The sequence below is a fragment of the Lepidochelys olivacea genome (genome assembly GCF_965140295.1).
Source record: "Lepidochelys olivacea isolate rLepOli2 genome assembly, chromosome: 1".
NCBI classification, from domain to species: Eukaryota; Metazoa; Chordata; order Testudines; family Cheloniidae; genus Lepidochelys; species Lepidochelys olivacea.
Window position 1 is genome coordinate 230,052,522 of NC_140411.1, and position 17,220 is coordinate 230,069,741.

At 41.5% G+C, this 17,220-nt stretch overlaps 1 protein-coding gene across 1 annotated transcript in view; it reads right to left on the minus strand.

Annotated features, from left to right (window-relative positions):
* PARVB (parvin beta) overlaps positions 1 to 17,220 on the minus strand; it is a 97,467-nt gene that overhangs the window by 31,963 nt on the left and 48,284 nt on the right. Inside the window, exons 4-6 of the mRNA XM_084648885.1 lie at positions 10,692 to 10,794; positions 4,949 to 5,089; positions 3,230 to 3,345 (exon numbers count right to left, since the gene is read on the minus strand). Of these exons, the coding sequence (XP_084505011.1) occupies positions 3,230 to 3,345; positions 4,949 to 5,089; positions 10,692 to 10,794 (360 nt within the window). The remainder of the gene's footprint in view (positions 1 to 3,229; positions 3,346 to 4,948; positions 5,090 to 10,691; positions 10,795 to 17,220) is intronic.

Genomic DNA, 17,220 nt, shown 5'->3' on the forward strand with positions numbered 1-17,220 from the left:
ATTGTAGAGTTTTCACCCATAGATCAAAGTGCTTCATCAACGTGGATATGTTATCCCCATCTAAAACCTGGGGACATTGAGAAATAAGGAAGGTAAGGCAGGATTTTCAGAGACACTGACCTCAGTTGTAGCTGTGAGTGCTCAGCATCTCAGAAAACAAATAATCAGGCCCTAGGTGACCTGCCCAAAGTCACATAGCAAAAGCCAGGAACCGAACCCAGTTTCCTGACTCCTAGTCCCATGCTTTATACAGTTGACCATGTTCTCTCCCTAGGGAAGCTACTGCAGGTTTACCTTGCAGACCTCTGAACCAGCCGTGTAAATGCCAGGAATTCTACTCTAATCCAATCCACTCACACTTTTAGCCTTAAACAAGGCAAAACACTTCTATAAGGGATCCCACATCCCTAAGACACCAGGCGCAAATGACTACATTTACCCACAGAAGTCCAAACACTATGGCTGGAATTATTTAGATATTTTTTAAAAAAAAAAACTGAAAAAAACACACCATTGAAAAAAACAGCAAATGTAGTAATAAAGAAAAGAAAAGAAGCTAACTTACAGCAGAATTTAAAAAAACAAAACAAAAAACAAACACTGGAAATACATATAGGATTTTTTTAAAAGTAGAAACTGGCAGGTTATTAAATTAACACCACTATGGAAACAGGCAGAGGTTAAAAAAGTAATAATTAAATGAAACCAAATCATGAAGCTGTGAATTAACCCGGTCTATGTAACCTCATCATCTTATCACTGCTACCCTCACCCTTCCTGCCATTTCTCCCTCCTATTGTTTGTTAGAACTTTTCTATATTGGAAATGGCAAGCCAGTTTAAGTGAGACCTTGTCTACACCACAAATGCTTTCCCAGTATATCTATATTGGCAGAGTCCCCTAAGGAAGACACAGCTTATGCTGACAGAAGGCATTTTTCGGCCAGCTTAGTAACACCACCTCCCTAAAGGACATTAGCTATGTTGACAGAAGCCCTCTTGTTGTGCCAGCATAGCTATGTTGGCTAGGAGGTGTGGTTTTTTTCACATCTCTGACCAACATTGCTATTCTGACAAAAAAAAAAAAATCTGTCAAGGAGACCCAGCCTAAATCAATTTAAAGCTGATTTAGTTAACCCATGCAAAATTCCAAAGTGGACATACTTAGGCCAGGTCTAAACTACAAAGTTCTGTTAGCATACTTAAATTGGTTGGGGTGTGAAAACAAAAAACAAAAAAACCCCCAAACATCCTCTAGCCACTTATAGCTATGCCAACTAATCCCCCAGTGTAGATACAGCTATATCAACAGAAGAGGGCTTCTGTTGACATAGCTAATATGATCTGGGGAGGTGGTGTTACTATGCCAACAGAAAAATTCCTTCTGTTGCTGTAAGATGTGTCTACACTAGGGGGCTCTGCTGGTACTGCTTTACCGGCAAAGCATTTGTCATGTAGAAAAGGCTTCAAACAAATAAGGCTTATGTTGGTAAATTACGAAACTAAGCTAAGCCAATTTTAAGCAAGGGTTAAACTAGTTTAACTGAGTCTACATTAGGGGTTTGCATCAGCTGAACTAATTCAAGGTAAGACTTTTCTAAGGGGTAAAAATGTCGAACGTGCCTAAGCGATTTAAGAGTTTAAGTCCCACTGACTGTCACTTCTCGCATCTTTTCTTAAATGAAGGTCAAATTCTGCAGATGGTTACATACTCCAATCACTTTCCATGATGTTCAGTGATCCCCTTGAATGCATATAAAAGTGTTTGCAGGATCAGGGGAGGGGCCATCTATTACCCTGTTTCTACAGCACCTCGTCTAATGGGGCTCTGATTGTGACTGGGGCCTCTCGGCAATACAATGCAGACAATACATTATTATTATTAATATGTATTATTTAAAATGTTATCAATGCTGACACATGCTTTAAAAACTGACACATGTTATTGAACTGGTATACATTTCCTTAAGACTGAATCACGTACAAGTTCAACTACAAATATTTTACACCTCACTCAAACTCTTAAAATACAGGATAGTATACTGTATTTTAAAATATTACAGGATAGTAGCAGCAGGATAGTAAATATAAAGAAGTTTCTCAGCAAAGTGACATACATAGATAGTGCGCACACGTACATACACACATCCCCCTTGTCCCTCCACGGCAGGTCTACACTGCAGCTGGGAGTGTGCAGAATCATGCTAGCTCCGCTCAATCTAAGACTGTACTCCTGAAATGAATCCTACTACAGCAGGGGTGACCTCACACTACCTGCCAAATCCACAGTCAATGCCGTCAGCTGTGCATACGTTACAACCGCATGGACCATCACACTGAACATTTAAAGCAGGACATGAGAAAGCAGCCAGCCAGAAGTAGTCTTGGATTGGTAGGACAGTAGTTGTTCAGGACCCATTTTGGGGCTTCTGCAGCTTCATCGGCCAGAGAGGACCACGTGGCCCAGGTGAAGAGTGAATGAGTTATGATGGAAACTGAGACAAAAAACAAGAGTGAGAATGCCCTGCAGTAGCAAAATGCTCTTTGTGGACCACGAGAAATGGGCAAAAAAGCCAGGAGGACCAGGCAGCAAAGACAGAAAGGACTGTTGCAATGTCTAGAGCAGGAGATTAGAAATCAGGGTCTAATCCCATCTCTCTAATTGAGCAGAGCAAACAGAGGAACGGAGCTGTGAATGACCATGATCAAGGTCAAAATGCAGAACCAAAGGAACCAGAGTGTCACAACTGACATGACGAACTGGACCCTGGGAAACACAACGGGCTTCCAAAAAACAGATTCTAAACCTCTCCCCAGATCCTGGTGTTGTTTCTGTTTGAATGGTTCCCTCTTCAACGAGCAGGAGGCAACAATAATTTACCTTTAGTAAAAAGCCAACAAATGGAGCTCTCTGACATGCAAATTCCATTATACACTACTAATTTTTTTGTATGACAATAGCAACTGGAGGCCCCGACCATTATTAGGGATGTATTGTTCTAGGTACCTTGTGAACACATCATAAAAGATTGTAAGATTCATAGATTCTGAGGCCAGAAGGGAACACTGTGACCATCCACTCTGGCCTCCTGAATACCACAGGGGAGGGCTTAGCTAAATAACTAAGACAGAGATGGGGCTGGGGGGGAGGTTGCAGCATATAAGATGAGTGATCAGGGTGATGGATGGCAGCCATTATGACACAACTATACTTGGGAGTTCATACTTACCCTTACAACTACCACTTGCACAGAAACGTGCTCAGGAAGTCGGATGGGAGCCCGGAAATGCATGGCCAAAGCTACCAGAAGGTGGAGAATGGAAATTAGATTCTTGCCATGGATTGCTGAAGTAAAAAACACAAGTCGAAAACAGATTTTAAACAACCAGTCTTTAGGGGGTGGAAAAAAAGGTTGAAAAACTTTATTGGTTAGCAAGGCAACACTTTAGGCCTTTCACATAATGATCTCAAAACAATTTTACAAACAATAAGAATTCAATTCACCTGTGTCCACTGGTGAAATATTATCCCCACTTTACAGATATGGTAACAGAGGGGAACCGATTGACCAAAGTCACAAAACAAGTCAAAAGTAGAGCCAGGTGTTGAAACCAGACCAGTGCCCAGATCATCCCTCTCCTCACGGAGGAGTAAAGGACCTGAGGGAGCATATTACATGTACTAACCGTGTACAGTAGTTAGGTGTATGCACAGCCTCAGAACTACAGCTGAGTCTATCAACAAAGTAGTGCATATTCATAAAAGTCACCACAGAAGTACAGAATTGCATTGGCTATTAAAGTGAATTAGCACATCTCCTCGAGCAAGTTCAGATATGCTCAACTATATTAAATCAGACCTACACTTGAGAATGCCCACCTGGAATACATCTGTAGCAAAATTAAACAGGCTATGGTGTTCCTGTTTATAAGCCACATTAAGATGGTTCACTCCCTGGGTGGAAACACATCACAAATTCTTTTGTAGATAAAGGGCCACACTTTAAAGGGATGTTCTTTCTGCTTACTCCATCAGAAATAGTATCTCTAAACAGGTTTCAGAGTGGTAGCCGTGTTAGTCTGTATCAGCAAAAACAACAAGGAGTCCTTGTGGCACCTTAAAGACTAACAAATTTATTTGGGCATAAGCTTTCATGGGCTAAAACCCACTTCATCAGATGCATGGAGTGGAAAATACAGTAGAGAGGTATAAATACACAGCATATGAAAAGATGGGAGCTGCCTTACCAAGTGGAGGGGTCACTTTTGTAGTGCTAATGAGTTCAATGTAATCAAGGTGGCCCATTTCAAACAGTTGACAAGAAGGTGTGAGTATCAGCAGGGGGAAAAATTAGTGTTTGCATCTTTTCATATGCTGTGTATTTATACCTCTCTACTGTATTTTCCACTCCATGCATCTGATGAAGTGGGTTTTAGCTCACAAAAGCTTATGCCCAAATAAATTTGTTAGTCTCTAAGGTACCACAAGGACTCCTCGTTGTTTTGGTCTCTAAACTGGACATCCTAGAATGAATGAATGGGTCCAAGCTCTTAAGTCTCTATCTTGAGAGGCTAACAAGTTTCTCAGATCTATAGAGATTCAGCAAACAATGTTTTAATGATAATATATGCTTAAAGAAATGACACACTTCAAGAAGCCCAATTATGACATAACCCTCCTCATCTGAAGGAGTTCGAACCAGAGCTATAGAGGTAGGAGGGTATATGGTATAACAACAACCTTCTCATGCTATATATATGGACTACACATATACACATTACTATTAGTAGTCTGTAAAAACACTGCAGCACAGAATATGTGATCAAGTTATTGGTTACCAGGATGGATGCTGCATTTCTGAAATGGGCAGCAGAAAATCATTTCCTCTGCATTCATGAACATGACACAGTCTCACTTCAAAGCAGACTTTTTTGCACATGGCACTTACAGTCGACATTCCACTTGATTGTCCAGCCGTGGGGTCGGAGTAAATCATGGACAGCTTCCAGAACTGTCTGCAGCTTTTGCTTCTGACCAATTTCAGACTGTGTCACTTCTGCCACATTCAATTTACGGTCAGCCAGCTTTTCTGCATTTAAACAAACAAACAAACAAAGCAGGACTTGTTAGACAAGCATAGGGGAGAGCACAGGACTCCTGGATTCTAATCCCCAGATCTGTCACCTTGGACAAGTAACCCACCTGTGAAATGAGAATATTTACCTTCCAAACTTCACAGTGATGTTTTCCAGTAACTTCAGTGTTTGGTAAGACACAGAGACCCTTAGTTAGTAGTATTTTAGAAGTGTTATATTATAATAATTTTCACAAGGGTACAACAAAAATTTTGCTGTTGTACCTTCCTTTTTCCTCCCCTATAGGTAAATGAGTTCAACACAGTAAGGCCTTGTCTGCACAAGAAAGTTGCAACACTTTGACTAAAGGTCTGATTTTGTTAAACTGGTGCAAAAGGCTGCGTGGACACTCTTATTTTGGTTGAAACCTGAGTTATTTCAGTTTAGCTGAAGTCAGTTAAGAGTCGGTTTAAGCTAAACCTAAGGCTATGGCTACACTAGAGAGCTTACAGCGGTTCAGCTGTACAGATGCAGCTGCACCGTTGTGAGCTCTCTAGAGTAGCCGCACTAAGCCAATTGGAGAGAGCTCTCCATCGGCTTAATTAATCCACCCCCAACGAGCAGCAGTAGCTAGGTCAGTGGGAGAAGCTCCACCAACATAGCGCTGTCCTCACCAGTGCTTAGGTCAGTGTAACTTGTGTCGCTCAGAGGGATGGCTTATTCACACCTCTAAGTGACATAAGTTACACCAACATAATTGATAGTGTAGACACAGCCTAAGTAGGCCAACTCTTAAACCAAAATAAACTTTTACACAGTGGTTTATACTGGTTTAACTGAATTGGTTTAAAAATAGATTTAAGTTAAACAAGTATAACTTTCTCATATAGACAAGGCCTAAGTCAATTGGTTGTTTTTTTTTGTTTGGTTGGTTTTGTTTTGTTTTAACCAGTGGACAAGGCACAGCAAGTTTTGGTAAAAATCACAGATATTCCTAACATTTGGGATTCCTCAATAGTTCGTCTGAACTATTCCCCCAGAACCACACACTAGTGTTTCTCCTTACCCCTCCCCCCTCAAGCCAATGAACTTGCAGTTGAGCTACCTCTATCTACTCTTCCTCAAACTGGTGGGGGGTGAGGCAAGGAGACCAAGTTGTCCTCCAATAAGCTGTACAGCAAAGGGAGGAGCTGGTACCTTCTCTTCCCTTCCTCAGGCCAGGGGAAGAATGGCCAGCTCACTCGATACCCAGCTAGAACATATTTTTAGGGGTGAAAGCCTCACATCCAATGGAAGTGAATTTTTTGTCATACACCTCCCTTGTTATTGATCACCTTTTAGTGCACAAGTTAGGGATCGGGTGTATTGACAGCCCAGCAAATAGGGATTTTGCTAATCTTTCATGCTGACACTATGTATATCATGGCATCTCAGTGGCAATACTTATCATCTTGATCAAATTCTGCAAACGAGGTTCAGCTTCTAAATAAGTCCATCACCCATTTGCTAATCTGCCACTCTGGGTGGCTTCAGAATTCTCCAGATGACAAGTTCCGATTTTCACCTGTCATACATCCTCTAAGGAATCTGAATTCTGTTCTTAAATCTCGGAGCATCTTTCACATGAATGAAACAATAACAATCACGCAGTGCACGAAGTTGAAGGAACCTACTTTATGAGCCTCTTGTGCATGCAAAAGGGTGAAATGAAGGGTCAACTTTGCTCACATATTGTGAGACCCCAACCAAAAGAAGCTCCTCCAGTGCCACATACTTCATTACCTCTTGCTGTGTCACTAGTACAAGACATTTAGCCTCAACGATGCAATGGCTATGGCTAAAGCAGTCAAGAAGCCTTGACTAGAGCACGAGATGGAGCCCAGATGTGATGACTGTGGTTCTCCTGTGAAGAAGAGGCAGGCTTGCATGCTAGAAGATGCGGGAAAAGGCAACTCGGCAAGGATTCTGCAAACTCATACATGCATAATTTTACTCACAAGACCTCCCATTGAGTTCAACAAAGCTATGCACATGCATAAAGTTAAGCACATGGGTTTGTCTACACGTACAGCGCTGCAGCAGTGCAGCCTCGCTGCTGTCACACTTTAGTGAAGAGCTTCTCCCGTCGGCATAGTTCATCCACCTCTCAGAGGCGGCAGCTTCTCCTGTCGACATAGTGCTGTCTACACCGGGGGTTAGCTCGGTATCACTACATCGCCCAAGTGTGGGGATTTTTCACACCCCTGAGTGACAGTTATACTGATGTAAGTTCGTAGTGTAGACCCGGCCTAAATGTTTGCAGAGTTGGAGTTTACGTGTGCCACTGTGCCCTCAATAGAAGGTCACTGATTTGTATAAACTCTCCCTATGAGGAACACCCACCTCGGATTATTTAGTACAGCGCCACTTGCTACAGCAACAACGTGTGTAAGGGAGAGCAGAGACCATACTTCTGCCCTTTTATTATCCCTTGCAACTAGTTGGGAGCCACACACCAGAAATTCCCATAAGCAGAGAATTCCCAGTTTCTCACCATTGACCCATGCCAGCTCCCCAGCATGCTGAAACTGACTCCTAGAGAACGGACAGCACACCACAAGTATTCTGAAGTGCTGTCCAAGCAACACACTTTGTAGGAAGGAGCACCTCGGGATAAAAATGGTTGGCTGGGGCACCCTACGTGGAGGGATCCCTGCCAAAACTTTTGATTTATACTAACATGTCTGAATGCTTGTTATTCTAAATTGCTGTGGCTGAAGACCATTGGTTAGGAAGGAATTCTATAGAAACAACATAGTCTATTGAATGCAACCGCCAATCCATAGCCATTTGCACTTGTGCAAACACCTTCAGCTAAGAGGTACCCCCACCTTCAGTCATAGCCTGACCAGCCAGTGTTTAAAGCTCCCCCATTTAAAGTCATGCATTCTGCTTCTCAGTGCTCTAGAAAAGCGGATTACAGAAAGCTACCTTTAATAGAAGCAATGGAGTCTGGTCAATTAGGAAACAAAAAAAAATTATAACTATTTTATATCAATCTTTGCAGACAATGTTCCTCACAAAAAAGTGTTGATATATGACACGCTGGGACGAGGATGTGGACAGACAAATTACTTCAGAAGAATAGGGTTTGATGTGGAAAAGAGGACCAGCAACCTCAGTCTGTAGCACTAAAAAAGAAAAATTATTTAAAATACTGTTTCAATGGCCCCAACCATACAAACACTTAGACCAAAGTCAAAAAATAGAGAAAGACTGAATGGGGGGAAACGTTGGAGAAACTGGCAAAAAAGGAGATTTCATGCATATATGGTGGACATGTCCAGTCATTAGAGAATATCGGGATGCAATTTGTAACCAAATATCACAAATGGTTGAATATTTATTACCAAATGATCCTTTGGTAATCCTCCTGGGGCTTCTTAGGGGATATGGTCACACAAAGGAAACATCAGTGCTGGAACTAGGGGTGCTGGGGGTGCTGCCACAACCCCTGGCTTGAAGTGGTTTCCATTATGTACAGGGTTTGCAGTTTGGTTCTATGGATCTCAGCACCCCCACTATACAAATTGTTCCAGCACCCCTGAAAGGAAATGAAGAATTAATCTCTCATCTGCTAGTAGCTGCTTGGCCATTGCTAGCTTCTCATTGGAAAAAGAAAAATAGACCAACCACTGAGGAATGGTTCCAAAATTAATTATATATAAATATAAGAGGTTGTGGTTCTGGAAAAATTGACACACTGATTACGTGCCCAGCAAAATAGACAGGGGACAGATAGTCACTTAAATATTGGGTTACTTTTTATTCAGTATTCAGAGTTCACCTGCAAAAAGAAAAGAAGCTCCTAGCACAACTATCCAACTGTTTTTTGTTTTTGTTTTTTTTTAATATTAATATTTGAGAGAGATACCTGGTCTGTTAACTACATGTGCATAGAGATTTCACTCCATTTCATAAAGTCACTAGAAGCAACACAGGTATTGTAATGATGGTCACTCTGTAATATGGTAACACCCTGTTAGCTAGAAAAGAGCTAGTGACTATATTCCTAGATAGCGTCTCTTTACACAAAAGCTAATTGTTGTAATGTTTGTTTTGTTTCTGACATTTACAGGACAAGGATCTGTAAACTTGTTAAAACTTCCTAAATAAATAGTTTAAAAAAAATTTAGAAAGTTCTCCTCCCATTTTATTGAGCTCCCACAAGCTGTGTTTTGAGGAGTTTTCATTGCATAATAAAGCCGTTATTGTTAATCAATGTTTAAAAGATTTTGTGAATGTTTACTGGAACATTGTGGGGCTCTTTCTAAGTGGCACATGGGGGAAACTCAGAAAAAAGCATCCATAAAGCCTAATGAAATTAGCATAATTGAAACCCCTCACTCCAGCCCCTCCAGATCACTGAAAACGTTCCATGGGCAGTCACTCTCAATCTGTGGCTCACAAGAATTAAGGAAACTATGAGCCTGTTTCTCTAGCATGTCTCTGATCTTCTACTACTTGAAGCTCTGAGGCTTGGTCTACAATATCACTTTTTTCGGTAAATCTTTTGTCAGTCGGGTGTGAAAAATACACACCCAGGACCAACACAAATTTCACCGACAAAAGTGCTGGTGTGGACAGCGCTATGTCGACAGGAGAGGTCTCTCCTGCTGGCAAAGAGCGGCTGCACGGGAGACCTTACAGAAGCACAGCTGTAGCGGTACAGCAGTGCCGCTAGAAAGTCTGTAGCGCACATATAGCCTACGTCTCTCCATGGGGTGCTTCTAGCTTATGAACCACTGCATTGATTCCTGCAGCACCTCCTCTGAGACACAAAGGATTCTGGGTAGAAGCTATTAGGGGACAATGGTTGCAAATGGAGAAGTGAAGGTGTAAGGGGGATGCCGAGTGATAGATAGAATAACTATTTACTTAACCTACTGATTGACTGAAGATCCTCTCTCCCCCAAACCCAAGACACGTGTAAGGGCACAGTGTGTGTACCCCACTCATGCCACATCGTACAAAGTTAATTTTTGAAAGAGCGTCCAGTCTGACCTGAAAGATGAACCATTATAATTTATGAAATGGATTGCTCTCAGCCCAAAGACTTTCAAAAGTGGACACACTAGATCTAAAGTTAGGCCAGTTTCACTTTGATTGACCAAGGTTAGCACATGTCTCCTCCCCCCCATTTCATCTATCTGGGATGTTCTCCTGAGCGGACGGAGTTTAGACATCAGCATGAATCACACATTCTGGGGAGCAGGATTCTCGTCTATTCCAATCCCCTACCTGGTCACATGAACAGAACAGATGGGCAGAAAGATAGGACAGGCTGACGCTGTGCCTGATTGCCAAGGTGGATGGGCTGAATATATGAACCATTATAATTTATTAAATGGATTGCTCTCAGCCCAAAGACTTTCAAAAGTGGACACACTAGATCTAAAGTTGGTGGATGGGCTGAAAGATGAACCATTATAATTTATTAAATGGATTGCCAAGGGGGATGGGCTGAATATTTAACTTTACCAAAGCTGCAGACAGCTAGTCTGTGGGGGGCAACTAGCCATCAAACCAAAGGGGCTGACTTCTTTGCAAAGCCCCCCTTCTGTAGCTTCAACTCACCCAAAAGCTTCTGCAGCACTTGCCCATCATAAAGGTCCTCTTCCAGCTGCTTAACGATGATTCTCTCTTCCACCAGGACATCATTAATCCAGTCAATTAGAACCTGGGAGAATGGAGATGGGAGGCAAGTGTCTAATCACTGAAGTGTGTTACTTGTATCACAAGCAGTGATCAAAGTAAGGACCAGAAACAGGTAACCCTGCATGAATAATCATCTTGTATATTTACTTCCAAACAATAGAGAGCTCAGGTGGTGAAGAGATGCTTCAACTTTTTTGGGAGCCCAGATCTCACAAGAATCCTCTCCCTCTCTAGAGCCAGTCAGTAATAGGTGATGAAAATATACAGCTCACTGTCATCTATTATTCCATTCAGATCCTTTTGCTCCCAAAACACAGGCTACCACTACTTGAGCTAAATCTCTGTTATATGTAATTAATACAGTATTGCGCTTTAAAAAGATCTCTAAACCAGTCAGAAAGACCTGAGCACAGCAGAGCAGCAGTATATATACACACTAAACAGTATTTTACAACTGTTTGGCCATTGGCCAGACAGGAACGGGTGTTTTACAAAGGCAATAAGCTCTAGCTCCTACTATAGGCTAAACAGGCTCCCTGAAGAATAATCCTAGTCCTTTATCAACCCAAGCAATAAATGGATGAGAAGTTGCTTGACCAGATAGCAAGTGTGAAAAATCAGGACACTTCTGGAGGAGAGGGCGGGAGGCAATAGTTGCATATATAAGACAAAGCCCCTAATACTGGGAGTCTGGTGACCTGAATGAGACTTTACATAGTGCACCCACAGCACAATATAGACAGACAGAGTAGTGTGGAACCAAAATGCTAGTCAGCTGGGCCAGTCTGGCAGTCACTCTGTACTGTGCGTGACAGGTCCCATATGCTAAATTAGCTTAACTATAAAACCTTGCATGTGCTAACTGAAGCAGGAAGGAGCATAAAGAATCTTTTAAAAAAGGAACAATATTAAGTTTGTCAAGCCCCAGAAATAACCCCCTTAAAAGTAACAGGCAAAACAGTGAAATGTCTTTGTTTAGTTGGCATTAGCATGGGAAAAAAGTAGTTCATCACTTGTTTTACTCCAGTTGACTATGTTAAGCTCTCTATATTAAAGTACATTTTGCTGAAGTAATGTAATTTTTGTAATAAGAGACCTTGCTTTCTGCTATTAAATCTTTGCTTATAAGTGGAGAGGCAGTATTGCCAACCTCAAGTCTTCAAAAACCATGAGTCAGGGCCCCCAAAAATCATGAGAATGGCTTAAAAATCATAAGGTTTTAAATGTTATATATACAAAATTCCATTGATTTGCTTTCTGGTTAGAATCCACATTTCCACCTTTTCTCCACAACCATGAGCTTTTGGATCTTACTTTGTTTTTCTACATGCAAGCTGAGATTTTTATGTAATCCTGCGATGACAGGAGCTGGGCTTAAAAAACAAATACTGCAAGACTTGTGACAAAAATCACAAGAGTCAGCAACACTGGAAGAAACAGGCATTTCGGGTGTGCTGGTTACAAGGTGTATTTGGCTAATTTATACAAGTTAGTGAGGTTCAGCTGTATTAAGCTACTGCACAGCAGCAGAGACACACACTTAGGGCTTGTCTACATGGGGCCAGCGAAGTGCGCCAGAGAGATGTAATTGGTAAAGCACACTAATGTGCTGCACTCTAATTGCCCCATGTAGACATGGCTGGCATGCTGTAAAAGGTACCTAGCTCATGTTAACACAAAATAGGCACCTTTTAGGGCAGGGGTCTAAAATGTAAGGTGTGCCAGCAGGATCTACATGGGCCAGTTAAAGTGCAGCACATTAGAACGCTTTAAAAAAAAAAACACACACCCTTCTAGGGTGCTTTGCCAGTGCCATGTAGACAAGTCCTTAATATTCATAAATCGCTTTGAGATCCTTATACATGTGCACCTCTAACATGATTCTTAAAGGTCTCCATGATACTGTAGAAATTAACAGAGCTACTAAAATCAGGGCTAAAAATAGAGCACAATTTTTCACAAGTTTCAGCTGGACAACATAGCAAGCCCTTGACTCAGGGTGAACTGGGATAGGTTTGCGGGTATGAACATCACATCTACCCTTTGCTTTAAGCTGCCTGGAAGCAAAAGAAACTTGGTAATAAAAAGAATGCTCTACAAGTCTTTTTTTTTTTTTTAATTAAAAATGTTTTGAACAGATTTCCGTGAGACAATAGCAGCAGCTCTTTAATGCTGTGCAGGATATAAGCACATGACTAAAGAGACTCATGTGTAACGTATTTTTCAATGGGGGGGGGCAGGAGAGAGATAGAGTTTAAAGGCATCTGATGACTGAGTGCTCTGCAATAGTTTAGACATTGCTCCTCCGCGAGTTCATAAAGAAGCTACGTGTATCTGCTTTGTCATTCACTCCAGCCAAGCAAACATCACTTCCTCAACGTATACAATAAAGTGTCCATCCTCTCCTCTGTGCACCACATGTCATAGCCCTTCCGTGATCTCTTCTCAGGCCGTGTCTTGATAGGGGCACCAACCCCTCTGTTCTTCTCCTCGACATTTAGACTGAGATTTTTCAAAAGAGCCTACGGGAGTTAGGCACTCACATCCTCTCAGTTTTCAACATGAACTAGGTGTCCTACTGCCTTAGGCTCTTTTGACAATCCCAGCCATTGTCAGCTGGCCAAAGATTACACCCAGCCAAGGCAGAGTAAGTGGGGTGCAACCTGTGTAGAAGAGTTTGGAAGGCATTGCACAATAGGGCAGTGCACGTTACCAGAGCAGCCCTTGCAGACTAGGTCAAGGAACTAACTTATAGCTCTTTTCTGGGGGCAGCAGGGCAGTACAGTCTCGTTGGTAAGGGGGAGAACGAGGTTACAGTAGTTTTTTTAAGGTAGGAAGGAGCCATTACAGTGAAAGGAAGAGAAGAAGGAAATGGGGATTGGGTGGGAGAGGAAGACAGGCCTCCTTTAGCATTACAGACCGTTCACTAACTCCAGTAAAAAGCAACTCCCAATTAACTAGATACTTTCTTGTCTCAGATGGTAAAATAGAGATATTGTAGCCTCTTCCTGAACTACATCACCTTGATAACTGTTGGACAGCAATAGAAAATGTTTAGCGAGAAAGAAGCCATAAAGAAATACACGGTTAGCATCATTCCTTAAAAGAAGAAGGCCAGATTTCTTTTTTCTTTTTTTAAGTGCATTTAGAGCCTGAATGAAGTGGTTAGAGTTTCAAATGTGCAAAAGTTCTCAGCCCACAGCAGCTTCCATTGGAACAATGGCAATTTTTGGGTGCTAAGCTCTTTAAAATCTAGCACAAAAGATTGTGACTGAAGTTACTTCATCACCTTTCTCGTATCACAATAGTGACAGAGAAGAGATTGAGAGAGAGAGAGACCATGGGTAAACAGATTTCAAAAGGATCTATGTGAATTAGGAGCACCAAGCACCATTTTCAAAATAGGAACCTAAATCCCATTGACTTCCCAAGTCACTTAAGTACTTTGGAAAATGTTACCCTATGTAAGGAGTTAAAGTTACAGCACTCACAGTTTAAATTTAGAATAAAAAAGACCTCTTGGCAAAAACACATAAAGGAGAGAGAGAAATAAAACAAGGACTAGTTGGCAGGTTTCTAAAAAAATTAATACAATGGCTACATTTGAAAAGGGGAGAAAAGGCAATAAATGTGAAAACTCATTTAATATGCAGCCCACAATATCAGCCCTCCTAGAGAAAATGATTTTGTAATTAAAAAATAATCCATCTGAACCTTTTTGAAAAAGCCCTCAGAGAATGACAAGAGCTGCAGTTTTCAAAAACCAAAGTTAGCCAGATCGCCCATTGATTTCCTGATTGCAAAAGCTTGTCTTGCTGAGGAAACCTGAACAAATGCTCTTTGCATTGGATCTTTTTAACTCTTTCAAGAGGAGAAACAGGAGTAATTTGGTTTATTTAAAAGGTACAACAGAGACAGAATTTTTTTCTGATTCATTGCCCACAGAGGCGTAACTCTTCATGTCTTCCAAGTCTCCCATTTACACAAAGACAGACACAATCTAGCGAATTTTCTGTAATAGTTGACTGTTTAAGCAGCTCAATATAGGTTCAGACACAACAAAGCACTTAAGCATGTACTTAACTGAGCATGTGAGTAGTCCCACTGGAGTCAGTGGGAGAATCTGTGTGCTCAAAGTTACATGCATGCTTAAGTGTTTTATTGGATCAGGGCCTTAAATTCCTAAAAGTGGAATTTCTCTTAAGTGTTCTACAGTATTTGGCTAGTAGCAGTTTTAAAACTGCAATAAAATCAACTCCTCTCCCCACCATCACCTCACCTGCTGCCTCATACAGACAGAGACATATAAAAACAATCTGCAACTGTATCAGATCCCCAGACACATATATGCATAATAAATTGCATAAACATGCCAGTGGTGCTTTAAATTTTGACACACATATTTATTAAACCACTTTTAGGACAAACTCTTATGTCTGATTTAATGAGCCATGTTTTATTATCGAGTGCTGGGTTGAAAATTGAAATTGCTACAGGCAGAACCCAGAAATAAAATGGTGTGAATATCCTACAAGGAAAAAAAAAAATCTGGTCTGCCTGGCTGACTCGTATTATGGACAGGTACGCTCATTTTTTGCATCAAACTTCACCAGTCCCATAAAGTGCTTTATTAGAAAGGCTGCCTGCCCCAGAACACGTTGAAACTTGTTCAGAGCAAACTTGCAGAGATCAAGGACAAAGAGCCCTAGGTCACCGCTGTTGCAAATAAAGAACACAAAATAAAAACAAAACGAGTACGTAAGAGCACTTGGCACAATGGGAAAGCAGGAAGCCGAGCAAAGAAAGCCAACTCCAAGCAAAAGGTCATTAAAACAAGAGTTGGAAGAGCCTTGCGCAAGAAAATGTGAAAGCATGCAAAAAACAAGAGAGCTTAGCTCACTTTGTGGTTGAGTGTGGAAACTGCTGGTGTCATGCAAGTCTGCAAGCCTTTTGGCTAAACCTTCAGTGCAGGCTGTTTCTGGACAAGCGTTTTTTTATTTTTAAGACTGAACATCTAGCTTTTTTGAACAAAACTTGCACTGGTTAGTCACATGGTAGGCCTCTGTGAAAACTCGCAAACCCATGCTCAAAGCTCACAGCTTAATGGTTGAAATTTAATTTTTGTCTTCATCAGATCTGACTTACCCAAACTATGCATTTAACCTTGAAGGAGTGAAAACTAAATGAAAATGTTTGTTAAAATCAGGGCTTGACCAAGTATCATTGCTTGGAGCAGGATTCAGTTTAGGAGAGAGTGTTCAAGGTCCAAAACATCTTGCAACATCAGTTGATTTTACAAGGTTTCTGTGTCAAAAATAACTTGAAAGGTTTGGTTGCTGTCGAATCTGAACCTGAAAGGGATAGGTTTCAGGTTTAAATTTGACAACAACAAAATACTCCAAGCTATCTTTGCAAGATTTTGACCCTAAATGGCAAAACCTTGTAAGATCAGCTGATTGTAACTAGGGTGACCAGATGTCCTGATTTTATAGGGACACTCCTGATATTTGGGGCTTTGTCTTATACAGGCACTCTCCAACCTTTGTCCTGATTTTTCACAGTTGCTGTCTGGTCACCCTAATTGTGACAGATGTGAGACCTGGGAAGTGTACGGAGTTCAAACTCCTTCAATTATGCCAGACAGGCATGGACTTTTGAGACAGTAAGTGGGGAATCCCTGAGGAGTGATTAATCCAAATGCCGCAACCCTGGTTGTGCAAAAAAACAGCCTTTTGAAGCTACATCCTGAGGAGAGGGCCATTGACCTGTACCCAGAGACTGGAGATCAAAGGCACAAGAGCTGCATCAAGAAAGAGCTGAACTGACCAATCGGTATCAGTCGGTTTCTGGTTCCCAATTTAAAAACTGACATGAACTTGTAACCAAGGGGCAAAGCCAGTTGTGGGGTTTGAAAGACTGACGCCCACCAGAGCCTTATGTTGGGGTTGGGAATAACCTCTGGTAAGCATTTAGCATGTGTGTAGATTCTTTTATTGTTTTTATAGGTTTTTTTCTGTAATGCTTTTGCCCTAAGAATAAATGTAGCTTTGTGAAGGCTTGTTGGTAAATCGGTGTACAGTGTTATAGCCTCTGGAGAAAAAAGTTAATGACAGGTTCTGTACCCTGCTCAGATCTGTTGGAAAAACCACAGGAAGGTGCAGAGGGACTGCAAGCCTAAACCCCCCTGACTAACAGGAGAGAGGCCAGTTCTCCACACCAAGAGAAGTGAGTGCTGGGAAGTCTAAACCTTAAGTGGATGCCATCAAGGAGGGATACCAAAGGTGCAGTTAATCCTGAAACTATAACACAGATGTTGCAAGATCTCCCTCATCTTGAATGGGGGAAATCTAAGAGAATAGGTGTTTACATGAGATTTTGGATAAAGTTTTCAAAAGTGCTAATTGATTTAGGAGCCTAAATCCCACTGACTTTCAGTGAGATGTAGGCA